The sequence below is a fragment of the Rhineura floridana genome, chromosome 3 (genome assembly GCF_030035675.1).
Source record: "Rhineura floridana isolate rRhiFlo1 chromosome 3, rRhiFlo1.hap2, whole genome shotgun sequence".
In the NCBI taxonomy this organism is placed as follows: Eukaryota; Metazoa; Chordata; class Lepidosauria; order Squamata; family Rhineuridae; genus Rhineura; species Rhineura floridana.
In genome coordinates, this window is record NC_084482.1 from 75768945 (window position 1) to 75791956 (window position 23012).

Genomic DNA, 23012 nt, shown 5'->3' on the forward strand with positions numbered 1-23012 from the left:
GAATTTGTGTGTTCTGTATATGCACATATTCAAATGTCTGTTTTGGTGCAGGTGCTGCTGAATGCTGCTGTTCCAGAAAATGTAGTAGAATGCGTGTGAGTAAATCTGTGTTTCTGTGTGAGCATGAACACATATTCTGACACTGTGAGTGAGCACATGTGCCCGTGAGGGGGATTACTATTTTGCACATGTATATGGGAGACACATGGGGGGCCCTTTTCATCATTTCCCACAGATAAGGGAGGAAATTATATTTCTGGGATGCAAAACCACAGAAAGATGTTAATAGCAGCAGCAGCTGCTGCTGCTGCTGCTGCACATGTAGGCTGAGGTGGGGCAGTTGTGACACATTAGTAGCAACCTCACCCACTAAAATATTATTTTTGACCAGTATTTACCCACAATATTTGCAAATTAAATTTTGTGGCACTAGCAAGTGCATGGGCAGCACCTGTTATCACAGCCAAGCCCAAGCAATTGCAAAATACTTTTTTTCTGTGCTGAATCTTTTTTGTTATGTTAGCAAAATAGTAGTGTGTGTGCATGTGTGTTGGTGGGTGAAAAGCAGCTAACAGAGTTAAGAAATCACTCCCAAGAATGAACCATCACAAGTGTTATCAGACACACTGGAGGAAAATCAACATTAATCTATATTAAAAGGTGACTGTTTAGCTAACAGTATTGTTGGGTGGAAGTCATGTTCTTGGTGTATGAACCCATGACCTCCCCAAAAATCGAAATATTAAAATCCCAAGCAGAAGTACTTTTCTGTTCCATTTACCTTCTAGAACCTCCTACTGATGCCAGCCAGCTATGATTTTAATAAACACATCTACCAATCCATATGAGCCTTATTCATGCAAGAAGGATTGCAAGCCAACATCAGCAACAGATCCTGCAAGGATAGATCTGTGAACCACTAACGTTTCTCCAAGCTCTGTGAACCATTGACATTTCTCCAGGGGAGCATGGGTCAGACCAATGCCTGGAAGCATCAAGTGCAGAGTGAGATCAAAAACATCTGCGTGACCATGATTATAACAAGATAATGAGGCACAGCAGGTGCCTCCTCCTTTACACCTAATGTCCCAAATGTGATGCCGGATAATTCTGCTCACATAGGCTCCTTACAAATTCCTCCTGGCCATCCTGGGGCTAATTCATCTTCAGTAGGTAATGTACTGTGTTCCATGGTCTGACACAAGGCACTTCGGTCAGATGATTTGTTATCAATAATCTCCTGGAATGTGGTGGGCTGGTCCAATACGTCCTTTATCCCTGACTTCCTTGCATTCCTTAATAAGCATCATATTGTATTGCTTCAAGAGACCTGGCTCACTGAGGAACTACACCTAAGTGGATTTGTAAATTACTCAAATGAGGCTGTCCCAAGCATTAAAGGCGGCCATCCAAAAGGTGGCTTAGTAACCATGATTTCAACTAAATTAGGTTTAACGACGAAGAGAATAGAGGGGCTGGAGGATACAGCACTTGCTGTATCATTCACCCTGCAAACTGATCTTTTTGTGGTGATTAATGCTTACCTCCCCCCCGCAACTAAAAAACAATCAGTCAGGGAGCTATGGGCTAGGTTGCAGGAGTATGTTATCAACCTTATGACCAAGTATCCCTTAGCTCATATTATTTTGGCGGGGGATCTTAATGCAAGGACCGGGGTTAATGATGAAGCCTTATATGAACGTTTCCAGCTAGTCCCTCCAACAGTGGAATTGCCTCCCTCCTTCCCTTGTAGGCAATCTAAGGACAAAGGTTGTAATTTTGCTGGCCTTTGCCTACTACAGATGACCCATGCTCTTGACTTGATTGTGTTAAATGGAGGCGTGGTGGGAGATTTGCACGGTGAATACACCTATGTAACGTGCCATGGGACATCCACTATTGATTATTTTATGGTTTCACCGAACCTGCTGCAGCATGTTGTTAGATGTAACACAGATATAAGGGATGAGAGCGATCATCTCCCCCTGACTCTCACACTTAACCTGGGATATGAGAAACTACTACTGGCTTGTGAACCCTTGCACAATCTAGCAGCGGAGAGAAGAGTTGCCCGTATTAGGTGGACTCCCACTATAGCCAATAAGATTTCTAAATTTCTCTATTCTGCAGACATACTTAGCCTCAGGGACAGGTTTTCATCTCAAACTGCCCCAGAGTCTATCTGTATACTGTTTCAGGATTTGTTGAGATCCATAAATAATTCCCCAAACTTTAAAAAGGAGATAAGATCTTGTGCCATCGGGAGCGTGTCCAAGCCTTGGTTTGACCAGGATTGTGTCTTACTGAAGAATACCCTTATGGACATCTATAGGAGATATAGAACTTCTGAATTACCAGCACTCCCCGCAGAATATCTAGATATCAAAAGACGCTATAAAATCTTAATTAAACAGAAAAAGAAATTACACCAAAGGGAAACCTGGCAAAGATTAATAGATGCCTCCAGACTAAAAGACTCAGGAAGGTTTTGGAGGCTGGTTTCCAGAGGATGGCAGTCTGTTCCGCCATGTATTGAATATCATATACCGGCCAGCAAATGGGAATCCTATTTTGCTGGCATTTTTGCCAAGAGCTACAATACTAATAGTTTATTGTGGGACGATTTCAATAACTTACCCAGCTGGCCCCCAGTTTCCATCTGTGAGATAACCGCGCTCATTAATAAACTAAAGACGGGCAAAGTGCCATGTGTTGACAACATCCCCCCGGAATTTCTCAAAGAACATCTAGATTGGTGGGCACCTATCCTGGCAGCCTTGTTTACAGCCATAGATCAATCAATCTGTATTCCTGATGACTGGCAGATGGCTATTGTTGTCCCCATATATAAGAAAGGTAAAAGAGCGGATCCATCAAATTACAGACCTATTAGTCTTCTTAGTGTCATCAGCAGACTTTATACTAGCCACCTCCTTGAGAAGTTGAGCTCTTGGCTGGATGATGAAAACCTTCTGGCTGATGAACAAGCTGGCTTTAGATCGGGTCGCTCCACCGTGGATCAGGGTCTTGTCCTCCAGCATTTGGTTGAAAAGTACTCCTCTCCCAAGGGGGGAGCACTTTTCACTGCTTTTATTGATCTGAAATCAGCTTTTGATCTAGTATCCCGGGAAAGACTCTGGGAGAAATTAAAGGATACAAATATGGACAGATGCCTGCTCTGTTTAATCCACTGCTTGTATGAGAAGACCTAGCTAAGGGTCAGATGTAATCAGGCTGGACATTTGTCCGCACCAATACCAACTTTTAATGGAGTAAAACAGGGATGTGTCCTTGCGCCCTCCTTATTCAAACTTTATATTAACCCATTGGTTAAACGATTATTGGTGGTAAATTCTCACCCCCCTAATCTGGTGAGGAGACATGTGTCTTCTCTATTGTACGCTGATGACATTGTTCTCCTATCTCAAACGCCTGCTGGATTGCGTCGCCTACTAAGAGAACTTGCCTTATTCTGCACTGAAGAACTTTTGAAAATCAATTATGCCAAATGTAAGGTGTTAGTTTTTTCTAGAAGAAGACACAAGCATCGGTGGCTAATTGATAATCAACCTATTGACCAAGTCGATGCTTTTAGCTACCTTGGAATATTATTCCACTCCTCAGGCTCCTGGAAGGCACACCTGACTAGGTCTGCTGAGATTGCTCAGAAAACGGTTAAGGCTTTGCTCTCTTTTTTTTATATACAAAGGGTGGTTTATACGTGCCGGCAGCTGTACAGGTATTCAATGCCAAGGCCCTTGCCCAATTACTCTATGGGATGCAGATTTGCGGCGGGGGTAATTACACACCGTTGGAAGTTGTTCAATCAAAATTTCTGAGGTCTATATTGGGCATCCCAAGTTGTGTCCCCAATGTGGCCTTACATTTAGAATTGGGAGCCCTTTCAATCGAGACCCGAGCCTGGATGTATAGATTCAGCTACTGGCTGAAGCTTCTATTTGTGCCCACGGGACTGGCCCCTTTAACTTTGGCAGATACTTTCCAGTCCCAATGGAAGCAGGCACTGACAAAAAAATGGGAAGCCCTTGGTTTCTCGCTCCCGGCGATCGGGGCCTTAGGTTATACAAAGGCTAAAACAACTATAATCCAACGCCTCAAAGACACTGAACTTCAGAATAATTGGAGCTTGGCCACTGCATATTCCTCCTGTTACATCAATGTGAAACCCTTTGTTCCCGTCAATTATATTTCAGACTTGCCCAATTTTAAACATAGGAGAGCATTTGCTTTAGCAAGATTTGATGTCCTTCCCTCAGCACTCCTGGAGGGTAGGTACAAGGGTGTTCCCCTGCCCAAACGGACTTGCCCTTGCAGAGCTGAGAAGGTGGAGTCTATACAGCACGCATTGTTGTACTGCCCCTTATACTCGGATTTTCACTGTAAATTTATTTACCCAGTTTGGGGTGATTTTCACCCGGGCTTGGAGGTGGTTCTCTTGCAGCGCCTACTGGCAGACCTGGATTCCCGGATTACCGCGAAGGTTGCTTCATTCTGTGTTGCGGCCATGGCCCGCAGGAAGGAATTAATGAGCTCTTTGTAATCAACTTTTAGTTGCTAATTGTATTAACCTTGGTGACCCTGATTTATATTTTAACCCTTATTTTATTGTTCCCCTTTTAACATTTTGTCATCCTCGTTGTATTCTTTTGTATTGTGGCATTTCTGCTGGTCATGGACCAAAATAAATTTATTCATTCAATGAGGCACAGCAGTCAAATGGAACTGTTGATACCTGAGCTTTCCGGTTACAACATGGGTTGTACCCAGCAAATCCATTGCATGAGTGGAATGAATTCTACTCATGCACTGGAACTTCTCCTGTCTCTCCTCCTGTGCTCCTTTGTCCCCCCCCCTCCAGATGTGTTCTGGGTTTCCCCCCAACCCTCCAGAGCAGATATTTTTGGTGGGGAGCACATGGGGAAGGAAAGAAAGGGAAATTCCACTGAATGAGCAGAAGTTCTGCTCATGGAATAATTCTGATGGATTCAGTCCTACATAGTTATGAAAAAAACCATAGAAAATGTATGGGTAGTGTGTGCTAGGAGCATGGTTTCTCATATATAGCTACAGGTGACTTTTGTTGCAATGGTAGAGCTCTTTTCCATTGCCCGTCAGGATGGAGGAATGCATTTGTATGAAACAACACTAGGGCCTATTCCATAGGAGGCATTCAAGGTGGCTTCCAGCAGATCAGATAGAACAACTAAAAAACAAAAACAAAATCCATATAAGATAGAACTCCAAAGATACGAGTCAGCCAAAAATAAAAATCAAACTACAGCAAGGCATCAGCAAATCATGTTTCATAACTCTGTTGTTGAGAGGTAGACGGGGGAAAGGATAATGGGGTAGCATTTTTTGCCTATACTCTGGAGCAAGTACAATTTCTTGCAGGGGTTTGAGTTCAATTTTTATGACATTTATATCCTGCCTTTCCTCAAAAGAGCTAAAGGTTCTCTCCCCTTCTCCATTTTTTCCTCACAACAGCCTTATGAGGTGGGTTGGGACTAACCAAATGCCATCTAGTGAATTTAATGGCTGGGGTAGACATCTGTAGAATCGTAGAGTTGGAAGAGACCCATAAGGCCATCAAGTCCAACCCCCTGCTCAATGCAGGAATCCAACTTAAAGCATACCCAACTGGCAACTGTCCAGCTGCCTCCTGAATGCCTCCAGTATTAGAGAGCCCACCGCTTCCCACTGTCCCATCCAGAGCCAAAACCACGAGGCTGAGACACGGGTGCAATTAAATCTTGTTTTATTAAAGTAATGGATACATCAAAGGCTTTGCGCTTCATAGAAAAACCTGCACTAACTCACTAAAAGTCCCTAACTACACTCTAGACATGCTCTGCAGCGTATGAAGGAAGTTGACTCAGCAACTCCCCACTGTGAGTTGCAAGCTTAAATAGGGAACATTTTTGATCGTAATCTCTGACTCCTTCGCAAGTCCTGTCTCTGCCCTGTCCGTTTCTCTTGGCGGCGGGAGCGAGGTGATGGGGGGCATGTTTCTAACGGCTCATCGGAGGACACCTGCTCCTGAGTAGCAGGCTCGAGGTCAGGAGGCTGCGTCACGCTGGTGGCATCCTGGGAACTGCTTGGCAAAGGAGGAGTTGGCAAGTTCTCCAGAGCTTGCCCCAACAGGTCCTCTGCCACAACAGGGGGCGGCGAGCCATCTGTGGGAATTGGCTCGAGTTCAGGCTCGCTCCCCCCCCCAAGGTCCTGCTCAGACTCAACAACTCCTGGGTCTTCTGCGCCTTCTGGCAGCTGAGGCACCTGAAACTCATGCCTCCCGCCTCCCTGCCCCTCCAGGGAGAGTTGAGGCTCAACACCTTTGGTAATTAGTCCCATTGTTGCACTGCTCTAACAGTTAGGAAGTTTTTTCTGATGTTTAGTTGAAATCTGGCTTCCTGTAACTTGAGTCCATTATTCCGTGTCCTGCACTCTGGGATTTGAACCCAAGTCTCTCCAGTCTTGGTCTTTCACTCCTACATCATGCTGGCTGTGTAGGGGAATTGGCAGAAGCCATCCTTGATCTTTTCTATTTACTGACATCATTGAAGATTTACTTTGATACAGGGATGGGAAACTTTTTTCAGCCTGAGTGCCACATTCCTTTGTGGGCAACTTTCCAGGGGCTGCATACCAGTGGTGGGTGTGGCAGAAGCAGGTATGGCCAGACCTACAGCATCCTCCATCCAGGCAAGCAAGAGGTATTATCATAGTTCAAGAACACATTTCAGCCAAGTAAGATCACTACAGAAGGTTGCAGAGTAGGACCAGTCAGGAGTATGGGCTGGGAGCATAACCTAGGTAGAGTCCTGAGGCCTGGAAGTCCATTCAGCCCACTGGCTGGAAGTTTCCCATTAGGAATTAGGAAAACTAGATCCAGGGTCATCACTAGAGATCTACAGTAGATCTGTCAAGATTAAATTCCAGTGACCTTAGTGGCACTATGCGAATATAGTTGTTTCCTTCATTTTAGTGATAGCTACTCATTGCTTCTGCTGGACTTTCACATGGTCTTCCAAATAACTTTCAGCAAATATTTGCATAGTAGTAGCACCTCCCTTAAAAGAAAGAACTGAAACTCTATGTAACTGAACTCCTGTGGAGCTATGAGGACTGGAGCCCAGTAGTGGGACACTGAGTGAGTGGAGCTGAAAGGGTGAAACACACCCTTCCCCATTGACATTCTCATAGTCCAGCAGCATGGCTGAGGAGAGGCAATATGGAAATTGGTTGCCACTTTCCCAGCTGTCAGGTTCCAAAGCAACACTGCAGCAGAAAGGTAAAGTAAAAATGGTTTGAATTGTGGTAGGGTAGTGGGGGGAGAGAACAAAGAAGGGCCCTGTGGACTGTGCATTATTATTGCAAGCCCAATGTCTGGACTACTCGTCGTAAAATGAATGGATGCCAGAAGAGTAGCCCTTTTAGTCTGTCAGAGCAAATGTGATAGATGCACTTTAAAAACAAACACTCGAGCTTTCCTGAGATAGACTCAACTTAATCAGTTATGTTTCCCAGTCCACATTCATTTTAAAATGAGAGAAAACCTATGGAGGGTGGTGGGAGACAATACAATTAGTTTTGAGGTACAGATCTATGCTAAGTAAGCTTTAGCAGTAGCCTATAGGAATCAAGAAGGAAGGTTTTGATTTTTTAAAACCATGTTTAAGATTACTGAAACATCCAGTATGGAAATGAGGTCCTAAGTGAATGATATGGACTTAGGCCCCAAGCAACACACATGTTAATGAGTGCAAAAGCAGCCCAATTGTCCCTTTAGAACAGGCAAAGCCATACCCAGTTTGGCAATACAAAGAACTGAGCCAACAAAGTGGCCATTTAATTCTTCTCTGTTCCCAATTGCCCACCTAAGAAGTGGCTTTTCCTGTGACTTAGGCCATTGGAGTGTAATGTGTACTTGGGCTATAAGAATGAAAATGTTTTGTTAGATGTGACTCAACATAGGAAGTGAACTTTTAGTGTTGTGGCATCTACACTTTGGAATTCTCTAGCCTTAAATATTAGACACGTGCCATCTCTGTCTCTGTTTGCCACCTATTGAAGACCTTCCTCTTTCAACAAGCCTTTTAAGGCTGTGTTTGTGTCTGTTTTGGAATTGCTTTTTAAGATGTTCTTAGAGATTTTTAAAAAGATGTTTTATTTTTAAAATGTTTTAAAGATGTTTTGGTTTTGATAGGTTTAATGTTTTTAGTATTTTGTTCTTTGATTGCCACCCCGGGCTCCTTCTGGAAGAAAGGGTGGGATAGAAGTTTAAAATTATTATTATTATTATTATTATTATTATTACAGGAGCTTGCAGCTGATCAGCCCTGACAGCAAGCCCATTTGAAGCTGTTATCTGATGTCATAATGACATCAGGTGATTGATAGGTGGGCTTAGAGCATAATCTCCACTGTCAGAAATAATCACCACTGAGTCCAGTGAGGCTTACTCCCATGTAAACATGTGTAGAATTGTAGCCCTAACAATCTTTTTGATTGGTCAGCCAACTGCAACGTATATGTGACCCAGAGAATATGTAGGGAAATGTGTCGTTTGTGGTTATTGGACTCTGGAGCCTTCCTAGATCCTTCTGACTAGCACAGCCTGGAATTGCTCTTGCCTCCTACAATTTCTTCTTAACTTTTATGGCTTGAATCTAGCACTCTACTCACAGGATGCTCCCACCTGAGCAAAAGGGATTTTTCTCCTTCCCCCTTCAGCCCCCTGGAATGTTGTCGTGGATAACTAAGGATGTGAAGAAGTGATACTGGGTGGGGGGAGGGCAGGAGGAAAAGGGGGCTATTTTTGCAGAAGGAACACCATGGATCCAACCCAATATTTATATGTAAACCGATGTAAAAATGGGGAGCACCACTATTCTCCCTCGGTAACAAGAAAATGACTTTGTAAAAGCTGCCCTGAACTTAGGCTGTGCCCGTGTCCTACTTTACAAAAGACAGTCCTCTATTTGCAGTCCAAGACCAGCTTGAAGACAAAGAACCAAAGAAGGTAGAGCAGGGCCCTTGAAGTTGCCTAGCAACAGTTACTACCTGGACAGCAGATTGAGCAGGCACACAGGTGACTCTGTCTTCCTCACCAACCTGAACTTTGCACTGCTATGGAAAAGGGAACAAAACAATATCATACAATAGAAATAGAAGCACACATAAAGTGACAAAAATTAAGTGAACTGAGCAGCTTGTGGGTTGGAAGAACAGTAAGATTTAGAAAGAAGCAATTAATGCAAGTCAAAGGTTTATAAGACGAATGATGCATAAAAATGCAGAAGGAATAGTTATTTGTATTATTCTAAAACTAAGAGGCTTACCAAGGAACATGTAATGATGGCATAATTAGGTTTTTTTAAAAAAGCACACCTTACTTTTTCATTTTGTAAAATTAACATGGAAAACTTACAGCTGGTTAATTAATATCAGAATAGATTTCTGTGTCTTTGCTACAAATCCATCTAGACTCTGGTTGTTCTGCTGCTTCCTAAGATCAGCATCATCAAGTTTCCATTTGCTCTCATCTGGTCATCCAAACTGTGGCCCCTGCATTCTTCATTTGAAAAGCAACTATGAACATCTCAGGATTTTACTAACCTTTCCTCCATTCCTTGGGGAACCACAACAGATCTAAGGGGAAAGGACCACACCCTCCATTAGTCAGTGCCCTCCTCAAATGACCAGGCACATGCCCATTTCTACAGCCACACAAGACACTGGGTTGTGTTCAGTGTAGTGCACTGCTAAGTAAATAGTTCTATTAGTGCAAGGATTTCTGATTCTGCAACAGAATCTTTTCCCCCTCTTCTCCCCCCAGGTGCCTCCTAGATCTGGGGAGGGCATGGGGCACACATAGAGGAAAGAGAGGGGAAATCACATTGCGCTAGCAGTAATCTTTGTGCTGACAGGACAAGTTAGAAGAATTCCATCCATCATGTCCAAGTATCATAGATAAAAATAATGTTATGGGTTTGGGGGTTGAGATAGATGATTTCTATGAGTCTCCTTCCAGCCTCTGATTTGGAACTCTGCAACTGGAGGTGGGCTCTGCAACAGAGAAACCTTTTCTACTGGTCAGATGAGTCTCTTTTGTTAGTCTAATAGAGTGACCAGGTGAGCTAATGGGTCTATCAAGTGCCCATTAACTGGGCAAGGGAGAGCCCATTGTTACTGAAACTCTTCAAGAGAGCCCCCCTCTTCCTGGGGCCTAAGAGAAGCTTGTGTTGTTAGTTGAGTCTGAGGAAAGGCTGGTTCCCTGCACCGTGGCTTTAAGGTGCCTCCTATAAGCCTGATGGAAAAGAAAGATCTATTGGACTGCTGATGCTTTCAACTTCTCCATTTTAAGCTCAGGTTGGAATGTGTGTAAATAAACCACATTTTATAAAGAAACTACAGTCTCCACTGACCTTCTTTCTATGGAAACCAAACCCTGCGTAAGCACAGGGACCCCTGGAGATCTCTCACCGCTCAGAGATTGGGGTGGCATGCAACAAGTTTTCTATTCAAGATAGGGAAGAATAGTTTGGTTGCATAAGGGGAATGCCCAGCAAAGTTGCAGAGCTAAACAAAATACCATTGCAACTTCTCTTCAGTATTTAACACTTCCTATCTGAGGAGGTGGTAGTTACTTTCTAGCATCACTAAAGGAAGGTCGCTTTTTCAGAATAAGGCACCTACTGAAGCATCTGTATTCCAGGTGAGTGACCACAGACTCCAGTCCTTGCTTTTTATCCCTAAAATTAATAAATCCTCCCATTGAGACCTGTGCTGGCTTTATAGCATTCAGTTTCCTAAGATCCATGTGGTTTGTCCTCAGATACAAACGTTTAGGATAACAGGCATCTTCAAATGCACATCTTCTCTATGCACAGATTTGGGAGTGGTAAGGATTATGTTAATTGAGAAACACATACTCATGTATTGTTATGTGCTCCCCACTTGCGTGAGTGGTGAGAAGTTCCGGAAGCAGGGCTTACCTGGGTTTACTTCCCTTTGGAAAGAGTGACCATCAGAGATTCACAGTGTCATGTAATAGGTGAGTTTATTTACAAGTAAGTTGAACCTAGGTGAAAGCAAACAGCATAGCTTTCCTACCAAACAGCATATCTACTAGTCCACATGAGAAAGTAAAACTGCCCTGCCAGAAGCATGGGGAGCTCTCATTCCCCATTTGGTAGTGAGATTTGGGTAGGCAAAAGAGTGAGGCAACAGTGAGTACTATTGGCTTCCTTTTACCTTCTCAGAGGGAGGTTTAATAGCTTTTAACTAATTGATAGGTGGTAGGCTGTGAAATTGCAGGTGCTGAAAAAGGTCACATTCACCTGGGTAGAGGAATCCTATAGTGATGAAGATGTTCTATGGTGGAGCTACCACCATTGCCTTAAACCCTGCTGCCAGTATCGGAGATCAGGGTGGTTGTAGGATCCCCACATACACATCCCAAAACAAGAAGAAATATATCACTCCCAAAGAGGGCATTGATTTGCATACAATTTACAAATTTAGAAGCAATTAGTTTAAATAGAAACACTGTAATCTCAAGACAAAGTGACTGTGTGCCTGCATAGTCTCTCACTTGCTTACATGCTAACTATTGAAGGGCAACTTCAAGGCTTCCCTTTCCTAAAATGCTTTTATCTTTAAACTGGACTTGTGACCAGACAAAACTTCAAATAGAGGACTTTCCTTTGTAAGATAGGACACATGGTCACCCTAGAAGGCTTTTTCTTACCTTTGGTGCCATCCACTCATCCCCTGCTTGGATTGTGGTGAATGGGATGAAATTAACTCTGCCAACTTCAGGGCTGATGAAATTGAGAGGGCTATCAACATGAGAAGGTTTGGATCCTGGAGCTCTTTATCCACCCTGACATGCCCTGTTTCACCCCACCCCTGTTGGAAATGTGACAGTGCAACTCAGCTTGAAGCCTGGGAGGGGACTGCATGCTATGTGAGAAGTACAGAGGTAGAGAGAAGTCCTCCTAAATTCCTAGACCATTCTGTCCACTCTCACCTAAACCCACCTTTCAGGTGCAAACTGATTTCCTCAGAGGAAACTAATCTCCCTTCCTGCTCCTTCTCTGATCTCAGTCTTTCTTTGTCCTTCTTTCCAGCATGGCTCCCTCATGGCTCCCTGAGGAGGAGCACAGATGCAGCAGGCATCTCTTCTGCAGCATCTCCTATCTAGTTAGTCAGATGTAGGTCTTTTCTATCTGAATGTATTTCCTACAATAAATTTAGTTTGTTATTTTCTTATTCCAGACTCTCAGTGCAATTTCTACCAAGCTGTGAAGTGTAGCTACTGTGTTTACTGCACATGCTTAATTCCGCAAAATACCATTATAATCCATAGATGCTTAACCCCAATGGCTGTGGAGATTTCCACAGATCTATGGAGGCTAGGGAGCTTCCCGCACTGTAAATGGAAATACTGTCAGGTGGATTCACAACTGGTTGGAAAACCGTACTCAAAGAGTGGTCGTCGGTGGCTCTGCTTCGGACTGGAAGGAGGTCTCGAGTGGAGTGCCACAGGGTTCTGTCCTGGGGCCGATACTCTTCAACATTTTTATCAATGACTTAGATGATGGGGTGGAGGGAAGCCTTATGAAGTTTGCGGATGATACAAAACTGGGAGGGATATCTAACACAATGGAAGCCAGGAATAAAATCCAAAGGGACCTGGATAGACTAGAAAATTGGGCTGAAATTAATAAAATGACATTCAATAAAGACAAATGCAGGATTCTGCATTTAGGCCACAAAAACAAAATGCATGGGTACAGGATGAGAAATACCCGGCTTAGCAGTAGTGCGTGTGAGAAGGACCTTGGAATTGTAGTGGATTGTAAGTTGAACATGACCCAGCAGTGTGATGCTGCGGCAAAAAAGGCAAACGCGGTTTTGGGATGCATAAACAGAGCTATAGTTTCCAGGTTGAGGGAAGTAATAGTCCCACTATATTCTGCATTGGTCAGGCCTCATCTGGAATACTGCGTTCAGTTCTGGGCGCCCCATTTTAAGAAAGATATAGACAAGTAAGTTAGAGCGGGTTCAGAAGAGGGCGACGAGGATGATAGCCGGTATGGAGAACAAGTGTTATGAGGAAAGGTTGAAGGAACTTGGCATGTTCAGTCTGGTGAAGAGAAGGCTGAGGGGCGACATGATTGCACTCTGTAAGTACCTGAAGGGCTGTCACATAGAGGAGGGTACAGATTTGTTCTCTGCTACCCCAGAGGGTAGGACTAGGTCTAATGGTTTTAAGTTGCAGGAGCGTAAATTCAGATTGGACATTAGAAGGAACTTCTTGACAGTAAGGGCAGTTCGGCAATGGAACCGACTGCCTAGGGAGGTGGTGGGATCCCCTTCGCTGGATGTCTTCAAGCAGAGGCTGGACAGCTATCTGCGTGAGATGCTCTAGCTGTGGATTTCCTGCTGTGAGCAGGGGGTTGGACTCGATGGCCTACAAGGCCCCTTCCAACTCTATGATTCTATGATTCTAAATGCTGCCCTAGCAGAGGATCTCCCACCTTGCCAGTGGAGAAACACTTATGCTGCATCTATTAGGGTAGGTAGAAGAAGAGCCCTATTCCAAAAGATTAGAGAAATGAAAGGGAAATTTAAACCAAGAGTAGGGATGTTGAATAATCAACACTATTTATCTATAAGCAGAACATAACATACGGAAAGCGGGATTGGACCAAGATGAAGGAGGTGTGAATATTGGAGGGAGAAATATCAATAATTTAAGATATGCAGACGATAGCATACTACTAGCAGAAACCAGTAATGATTTGAAACGAATGCTGATGAAAGTTAAAGAGGAAAGCACAAAAGCAGGACTACAGCTGAATGTCAAAAAGACTAAAGTAATGTCAACAGAAGATTTATGCAACTTTAAAGTTGACAATGAGGACACTGAACTTGTCAAGGATTATCAATACCTCGGCAAAGTCATTAACCAAAATGGAGATAATAGTCAAGAAATCAGAAGATGGCTAGGACTGGAGAGGGCAGCTGTGAGAGAACTAGAAAAGGTCCTCAAATGCAAAGATGTATCACTGAACACTAGAGTCAGGATCATTCAGACCACATTATTCCCGATCTCTATGTATGGATGTGAAAGTTGGACAGTGAAAAAAGCGGATAAGAGAAAAATCAACTCATTTGAAATGTGGTGTTAGAGGAGAGCTTTGCGCATACCATGGACTGCGAAAAAGACACATAATTGGGTGTTAGAACAAATTAAACCAGAACTATCATTAGAAGCTAAAATGATGAAACTGAGGTTATCATACTTTGGACACATAATGAGAAGACATGATTCACTAGAAAAGACAATTATGCTGGGAAGAACAGAAGGGAGTAGAGAAAGAGGAAGGCCAAACACGAGATGGATTGATTCCATAAAGGAAGCCACAGACCTGAACTTGCAAGATCTGAACAAGGTGGTTCACGACAGATGCTATTGGAGATCACTGATTCATAGGGTTGCCGTAAGTCATAGTCGACTTGAAGGCACATAACAACAACATTAGTCTCTCCACTGGCCTTTGTCTGGCTTCAGGGTGGATTGTACCCTAAGGCAGTTAAAATCTTTAATAAAAAAAAATAACTCTCCTTGAAGTGAGTATTATTTATTTATTATTTGATTTACATTCCGCCCTTCCTCCCAGCAGCAGCCCAGGGCAGCAAACAAAGGCACTAAAAACAGTTTAAAACATAATAAAAACAGACTTTAAAATACATTAAAACAAAACATCTTTAAAAACATTTTTTTAAAAGCTTTCAAAACATCCTTTTTTAAAAAAAGTTTGAAAACATTTCATTTTTTAAAAAAAGAAGGCTTAAAAACATATTAAAATGCAATTCCAACTCAGACGAGACTGGGATAAGGTCTCAACTTAAAAGGCTTGTTGAAGGAGGAAGGTCTCCTTCACCAAATAGGCACCAAAAAGATAACAGAGATGGCGCCTGTCTAATGTTTAAGGAGAGAGAATTCCACAGGGTAGGTGCCGCCGTACTAATAGTATAACCTTTATTGAATCAAGAGAGTCAAAACACAAATTATGGTCCTTGAAGTTAGTAGCTATTTCATAGCAGGAAAATTGCACTTTTGCTTGTTTCTCTGCTTAATGCATCTGATCATGCTGTTATTTAATATCCTGTTAAAAGAAAGGGTAATAGCAAGTAAATGCATTAATGAAAAAGTGCTCTCTCTTTCTCATTCACAATTTGAAACCACACACACCCCGGCTGCACTTTTTAAAAAAAAAGTTTGTCGCCTTTTCTGATGAATGCTGTGAAATTTTAGCTCAAATGCATGCCTATGATTCTCAGTCGGTTGCCCCTTCCTAAGAGGTACAGAAATAACCTTAATTGAGATAACAATTTTTTACCTCTCCTAAACTTATTGCTCTGGCTGGTAGGTATAGGGACCTAAGGCTGCAATCCAATACACACTTACCTGGGAGTAAGTCCCATTGAGCCCAATTGAGCTTACTCCTGAGTAGACATATATTGGATTGCAGCCTCAGTAAGCTTTTAATGGTAGTTTTTAATGCACAAATAACTTTTCTGAGAGAAAGTCTATATTCTTTTCCCACTTTAAGAACAAAATCATTTATTTGTTTACCTCTTAGGCAAGGGCAACTGGAGCCTGTAATCTGTCATGTCGCTAACAAATTAATTTGCTTTACTCTTAAACTATTGCTCTGCCTACCAACCAAACAATATTGGTGTATGTCCAGTAATGAGCAAGTCTTACTTCAATGCTTGTTAGCATTTATATACTGTTTTAAATGTTTAAAAGGCCTCACATACACACAGCACTGCAAGGCAGGTCACTGTTAATATCCCAATATTGCAAGTGGAGGGAGACGGTTCACAACAGAGGCAATATTTGAATTGGCAGCATCTTGATTCACTGAGCTGAGTTTCCTAACCACTTTGCTATATATGTTCTGGATCCTTAGGCTACAATCCCATGCACACTAAACTTGAATAAGCTTCAGTGTGTAAGATCATAGATTTACACTTTCAGGTAAAAGGAAGAGCTCAGTGTATTGGTATATGTAGAATATAGAGGTTGATAGCATTTCTGTTGCATGAAGATGCAAATTGCTGTCCTAGGCTGCCTTTGGAAGGAAGGGCAGGATATACATTTAATAAATACACAAATAAATGCATAAGTAAATAAATAGTGTTGAATCCATGTATTTCATAGTACAAGAGTATGGATTCCCATGTATGTATGGAGTGTATGTGGAGCCTATTTCAAACCATACATGCTTAAGAATTATTATTTGGTGGGGGAGCCCCTTACATATCATCCAAAAGGAATAAATAAATGACAGGAAAAAGGGCACAGGTTTGCACAAACTTTACATATGCTAATTTATGTGTATAGCTGCAAATGTAGAAATAATTACGAGAATTTAAATAGAAATGCAATACTTCTCACTATAGTTGGGAAGACTGTGACCAGGTGACCTGTGTGCCTTGTTGCTCAGCCTTGTTGTCCAGCGGCCAACTGTTGATGGGAAACTTCAAGATCCTCAATGCTGCTCTCCCTTTTTAGGATTATTTTATCTCAGTCTTATTTGTTCTGTGAAGATAATTCGTAAGAAACGTCTGCTTTGAATCCTTTCTTCTTCTTCTGGCAAGTCACTTCATCCTACTAAGTGTCCCCCATGTCTGAGATAAGAGAAGTGCTTCCTACAACACCTTCCAAATAAAAAGAAAGCTCGGGTGCTCATTGTTACCTTGCTCTCCTATCTGCTCAAACAGTAGCATCTTAGAGGCCCTGTGGTTTCACTTCCTATTGACTCAAAAGTTTTCAGCCCTCTTGGCTTTGTAGCAGACAGACTGCTGCTACTGCTCAGGGAGAGAACGCCAACGGCCAGCTCTCCTGCATCTGGGGGCCCTTCTGGTACTCACTCTGCTGAGGTCCCTGGACTTTCCCCCCAAAATTCTGCCATGACAACACCACTGGGTGAGTGAACGTTTATTTTCCATTATGAATTCCAAGAAATTGTTGCAGTGCTTGCTCCCTATTCCTTTGCGCAGGGTAAGTTTATTTATTACACAGGATTAAAGCAAAGAGTCTCACGGCACCTTATAAGATGACAAATAAATGGTAACGTTATAACGTTTTTATATTGTGAACCAGAGGTCGTGAAGTACCATCATAGAAGTGATTTTTGTAAGCCGCTAAAGGACAAGGTATAAGCTTTTGTGGACTACATCAGATTCATGGAATGTTAGTTGCATATATATATATAGACAGTTTGGAAAGCAACAAACAGAACTTCACCCAAGCTTGCTCTGGATCCCTATAAGGCTTCCGTTAATCACCTAAAAATATATGCACGTAATTGTGATTAACAAAACAGAGGTTTTTGTTGTATTACCAAAACGTTCTTCCGCCTTCATCAGCTGCTAACATACAAATGCTGTTTCCAAGGTGGCAGTTATAGAGCTTTGAGGATGGAATGCTCAGAGGGGCTTCATTTGCAGAAGCTAAGTAATACTGGTACTGTCCTCCAGATTCAGGCCACGTGGTGCCAATGTGTCCAGAGAGTATATCCAAAAGTTCTCCCTTTTGGTCAATGCTGCTGGATCTGTTGGCATCTCTCTAAGCTGTTATAGAAAAGTCCAACAGGCTGTGATAGATAGATATATCAGTTTCTGTTCTCTAAAGTTTCTCATTTTCCAGTTTCCATTCTTAAATTTTGTTCTCCACATTTCTACAACAATCAGTGATTTTTTAAAAAAATCATAAAAATTCTTCAGCATTTTAATGCAAATTTCTCCTAATAAACATATTTTTGTATGCAATTTTGGCTAATATATACATTTCTGCAAGCCATTTTTCCTGATGTAATGGATTTTTGTATGTTATTTTCACTAATATATTTGTTCTTATGCACACTTACCCTGAATATATACTTTTTTGTAAAATTGCTTGGGGAACTGCACTGTAAAATTCAGGCTGTTAACACATTAGTTGCCGGATAAAAGTGTTTCCATTATCCACACTCAGAGGGGGAACGGGTTTATCTGCCGATCAGTTGCAATATCTCTTAGAAGTGATTTAAAAAGACAACACATGCACTCAAGTAACTCCCACCAGGTTTTACAGGAAAAAGGGGTGGGATTTGAGAAGCGTTGTTTCCCCCCGGTTTTTAGAAGAGAGATAGAGATGCACTGGAACTGGCAGAATAGTGAGTGTGCTTCTACCCTCAGATAACGATGGCTGTATTTTGGTTCTCCTATTGTTTCGGAAATTGCAGATGTGATAGATTTAGCTTTAATTGCAAACTGAATTAATTTCTCCCCCCCTCCCCTAGTTGCAGGGTCAGGTGTGGGTGGGGTTGTAAACAGTGAGATGATGAGATTAAATGCAGAAAAGTAAGATGGTGATTATTATGTTAATATAATTATCACCGTCTGCTTTTCTGCATTCCACTTCCTTCTGACCTCACTGTTCATAATTCACACACACACACAAAACTAAGTGCATCTATACCTCAGGAGTGACTTATGGGGTGGGGGATGATAGCAGTGGCACACTCATCAAGACAGGGATGGTGGAGAGTGAGATAGCAGTGAGGATGGGGGAGCTGGGGGTTGGTGACATTAGATTGCAACAGCAGCTGAGTGTCAACGTACCCAGAATGAGGTTGCCGTACTGTCAGGCTTTTGAGGACCCCATGATGCTTTTGCTCATATGTGCAGCTTCTAGCTCTCTTCTCCCTGTCCCAGTGTTCTTCACCCTTGGGCCTCCAGAAGTTGTTGGACTACCACTCCCATCGCTCTCAGCCAGCTTAGCCGATGGTTAGGAATGATGGGAGTTGGTTTAGGCATACCTGGTACATTACTTTGATGCAGTGGCCTCTTATGGTTGATGCAGTGGAATAATATGAGGGAGAGCCATAATAGACTGATGGAAGAATATTCAATTAAAACTAAGATTAGAAATCCATTTTGGATAAGTAAGAAGGAAAGTAAATCTGTTTATAGAGGACGGACATATTTAACAGATATCTGTCTGGAAATATAGGATTGCTACAAACAGTCAGAGCTTGGAAGATTACTTTTAAAAAGGAATAAATTACAATTACTGTTACATGGCCACAAAGAGGGAAAGAATTACCATTATGATTACAATTGTTCTGAAAGGAATTGATTACTTTACCATTACTCAAAAGCAGAGCGTGGAAAAGTTACTTTTTTGAACTACAACTCCCATCAGCCCAATCCAGTGGCCATGCTTGCTGGGGCTGATGGCAGTTGTAGTTCAAAAAAGTAACTTTTCCAAGCTCTGCTCAAAAGTAATCACTACAATTATAGTTAAGCTACTTTTTTAAAAAAAGCTAGAATGCCTACAAGGTGCTGGCCTTGGCTGCTGCACACCTAAGTAGCCTAAAACAACATTAAAAATAAACACATGCAGAGGTAGAATAATCCTTGTTATACATAATACAGCAGTGGTGGTCTCTCTTCTGATAAGAGAGGCAGGGAGGGAGACAGAGGCCACCACTCAGAGCTTTGTACATCAAATCAAGTACAACTAGGGTTGCCAGGTGTCCAGTTTTCACCCAGAGACTCCGGATTTTGGGGGTCCTCTCCTGGTGAGTCACCTTAATCTTGGGACTCTCAGTTTAACTTTAAAAAAAATAAGTTTCTAGGTAGTCTGGTTCACGAGATACACACCAAAATGTCACACACACCCCAGCAACTTCTGTTAAATCAGCTCGTAGCAGACTGCTCTATCCTTGCCCTTTCAGATTTGTAGCCTATAAGTGAAGTCAGGGTTGTGATTTGTTGACCTCCAGACAGTGCCTAGACCTCATTGGAATGCCAGAAAATGCTTGGTTTTTCCTGTTTATCTGAAAATCTCATAAATTGAGTAAGTATGTAGCTTTCAGTTTTTTTCTCTCTTGTGTGCAGCAGTCAAACCAGTTTAAAATTTCCTGGGCTGTTGAAGAGGGCAGCATTTTGAAAACCTTCCCAATATGAAGCTTTAATCCAAGACTCACTTTTCTGGGAGTAAAGGTGCAATGCTAATCCCACTTACCTGGAGTAAACCCCATTGAATTCAGTAGGATTTACAGTAGGGGCCCACTCATATGGCGGGTTACGTTCCAGACCCCCGCTGTAAAGTGAAAACCGCTGGGACCTGGCTCCCAAAAAATAAGGGGTCTAAAAACCCCTGGGACCCCAGATGACTACATCCTTGTATGTGGTGGGACTATAATAAAGCTCAGAGTAAATACCATGGTCTGAATGATCCTGACTTTAGTGTTCAATGATACATCTTTGCATTGGAGGACCTTTTCTAGTTCTCTCATAGCTGCCCTCCCCAGTCCTAGCCGTCTTCTGATTTCTTGACTATGGTCTCCATTTTGGTTAATGACTATTGATAATCCTTGACAAGTTCAATGTCCTCATTATCAACTTTAAAATTACATATCTCGTGTTGCATTTTGGATACTCTGTTCATGGGGTTTCATGGTAAGAGGTATTCAGAGGTGGTTTATCATTGCCTTCCTCTGAGTTTGGATACATCTTAATCTGGTGTCTCAGCCTTGACCATTCCGCCTTGGGTGACCCTGCTAGAAGTCTAGCCTCTTGGTCTAGGCTCCTGACGGCATTGCTCTCAGCTTCTTCAACACTCTCAAACTCCCTCACCACGTTAAGGTGTGTATCCTAAAGGGGGCTTACAAAATTATTAAGGAAGAAATGGAATGATGGGTACCAATTATAGCATATATTAAAATGGATTTAGCTATAAAGGATTTAGGATTAAATTATCTGCTGCTATGAATTATAATAATAAAGTATGTGTATATGGGTATAATCTATATGTTATAAATTATTATTACAACTCAGTTGAAATACTATAATTACAAAATGGAATTATATTTTTCTTTGGGATGATTGATGGTTATGTAAAATGATGAATTAATTGGCATTAATTTATATGTATTTATATTGTTTAGTATTTATCTGTATTTTTGAATGATGTAGAAATTTCCGTGTTTAATAAATATTTTTAAAAGGAATGATGGAAGTCCAACAACATCCGAGGAACCAATGTGGAAGAACATTGCCCTATTTCCTCACAATCTTTTCTTAATATCCCTCATCCTGTTCGTTTCCCTCCAGGTCCCAAATCATTGGGAGAAGAGGGACAGCATGCCATAGTAGGTAGGGAAAGATCAGAAAACCAGGACCTGCTGCCTTAAGATGGATGGCTAGTGTTTGCAGCAGAGCATGTGGCTAGAACGTCTGCTGAAAGGCTAAGAGATTTAGATATGCCAGCTGTCTGTCCAGTTATTTAAGTAATTCATGTATACCACGTGATAAGTGATACCCTCTCGGATTTATGACTTTAAGAACATAAGAGCCCTGCTGGATCAGGCCAATGGTCCATCTAGTGCAGCATCCTGTTCTCACAGTAGCCAACCAGATGCTGATTGGCAGCCCGCAAGCAGGAGCTGAGTGCAACAGAACTCTCCTCACTAGTGATTCCCACCAACCAGTATTCAGAGACATAGTGCTTCTGACAGTGGAGGCAGAACACAACCATTGTGGCTAGTAATTATTGCTAGCCTTTTCCTCCATGAATTTGTATTAAAGCCATTTTTAAAAGTTGGTGGCTATTGTTACCTCTTGTGGGAACAAATTCCATAGTTAAACTACTTGGACTGGGGATTATCTGCCATTAAAAACAGGAACATCTGAAAATCAGTAATGCTAGTATGATCCTAGGGGTACTTTTTCTCACTAGTCCAGGCTCAGTAGCTTTCTTGTTGCTCTTCAGGTTGCAGTGCCATTGCTTTAGCAATAGAGATGTCATCTTCAAAAAATTTCAATTTCCTGAACATTTCCTCTTTTTTTCTTTGTGCCTGCAGGGGTGTACGTGCTTGCTCAGCCATCAGCACCTCCTCTTCCTCCCAAACCAGGTGAGTCGGTATGGTTGCTTTCTCCTTGTCTTCAAGCTCAGTCATGCTTCAGACTTAACAGGCTGATGATGGTGTTCACAGTATGCAAAGAAGATGAGGCAAATGCTTCTTCCTAGCAATGCTGCAGATTTATGAGAGTTCTTTGCTCACCTACAGCTTTTCCATAGTTTTTCTACCAGTGAAATGGAAATATCCATGATGCATATTCACGGTTCTTCAGCACTCTGATCCATCAATTGTATTTATTTTATTATATTTATATCGTTCTCCCAATGCGCTCAAGGTGGTGTGCCCAATCACTCCTCACCTCAGTTTTATCCCCATTAACAGCCCTGTGAGGTTAGGCTGAGAGGTAATGACTGACTCAAGGTCATCCAGTGAGGTTCGTGGCTGAGTGCGGATTTGAAACTTGGTCTCCTCATCCTTAGCTTGACCCTGTGTCGTGCCCGGGTTGGGACTCAAGAACAGAATCACTTGATGAAAGCAAATCAGTTTTTATTAGAGTAATTTCCAGACATAGGCTTCTCCGCCTCATGAACTCTTAACATGAACCAAAACCTGCGACATGGAAGAGAGTTGATAGAACAGAGTATCAAACATTCCCTGTCCCTTATCAAGGGGGCTTTCAGGCATGAATCCTCTCGCTCCTCCTCAAACTGCCCACATCTACTCCCCTTCCCTCCTCTTTTCTTTGGTGCCTTTTTAACTGTCTTCGGGTGCGGGGCGATGGGGGGGCGGCTACCTCCTCCCCTTCTGATTCGGAAAGGATGATAGGGAGTGGGGGGGGTTGGCCCAACACTTCAGGAGATTTCTCTCTACCCTTCTCTGCAGCCAAAGGGCCTTGGTCTCCCTCCTCCTCTGTCTGTAACTGCTTCACATTCCTAGGGTGGGAGTGCGTGGGAAACGAGTCTGTTGCCTGTTCAAGGTTTCCCCCCTCTATCTGGGAAGCCTCCTCCTCCCCTCCAGACGACTCAGCCCAACTGCCCCCCTCTCCTAGCTCAT

The 23012-nt window shown here is 42.4% G+C and overlaps 2 protein-coding genes across 6 annotated transcripts in view; both read left to right on the forward strand.

Moving 5' to 3' along the window:
* The first annotated feature begins 51 nt into the window (after nucleotides 1-51).
* LOC133380093 (uncharacterized) lies at nucleotides 52-4651 on the forward strand. Its single transcript, XM_061616663.1, has 2 exons — nucleotides 52-95; nucleotides 789-4651. Exon 2 carries the CDS (start codon nucleotides 1431-1433, stop codon nucleotides 3210-3212), a length of 1782 nt encoding a protein of 593 aa, XP_061472647.1. The 5' UTR covers nucleotides 52-95; nucleotides 789-1430; the 3' UTR covers nucleotides 3213-4651.
* Nucleotides 4652-7119: 2468 nt separating this feature from the next.
* The window catches only part of LOC133380095 (CD209 antigen-like protein E), a 36888-nt gene continuing 20995 nt past the window's right edge, over nucleotides 7120-23012 (forward strand). For 2 of the 5 annotated variants that reach the window (XM_061616671.1, XM_061616673.1), the window contains exons 1-2: nucleotides 7121-7312; nucleotides 21960-22010. In XM_061616671.1, coding sequence (XP_061472655.1) covers nucleotides 7234-7312; nucleotides 21960-22010 — 130 coding nt within the window. In that variant the 5' untranslated portion in view covers nucleotides 7121-7233. Of the gene's footprint in view, nucleotides 7313-10719; nucleotides 10739-16618; nucleotides 17033-21959; nucleotides 22011-23012 lie in introns of those variants that run through there. The other 3 variants (XM_061616669.1, XM_061616667.1, XM_061616672.1) reach the window with 3 other exon arrangements.

Coding starts and splice junctions, on each gene's coding strand:
- LOC133380093 (XM_061616663.1), top strand. CDS start 1,431: ATGATTTCAACTAAATTAGGTTTAACGACGAAGAGAATAGAGGGGCTG.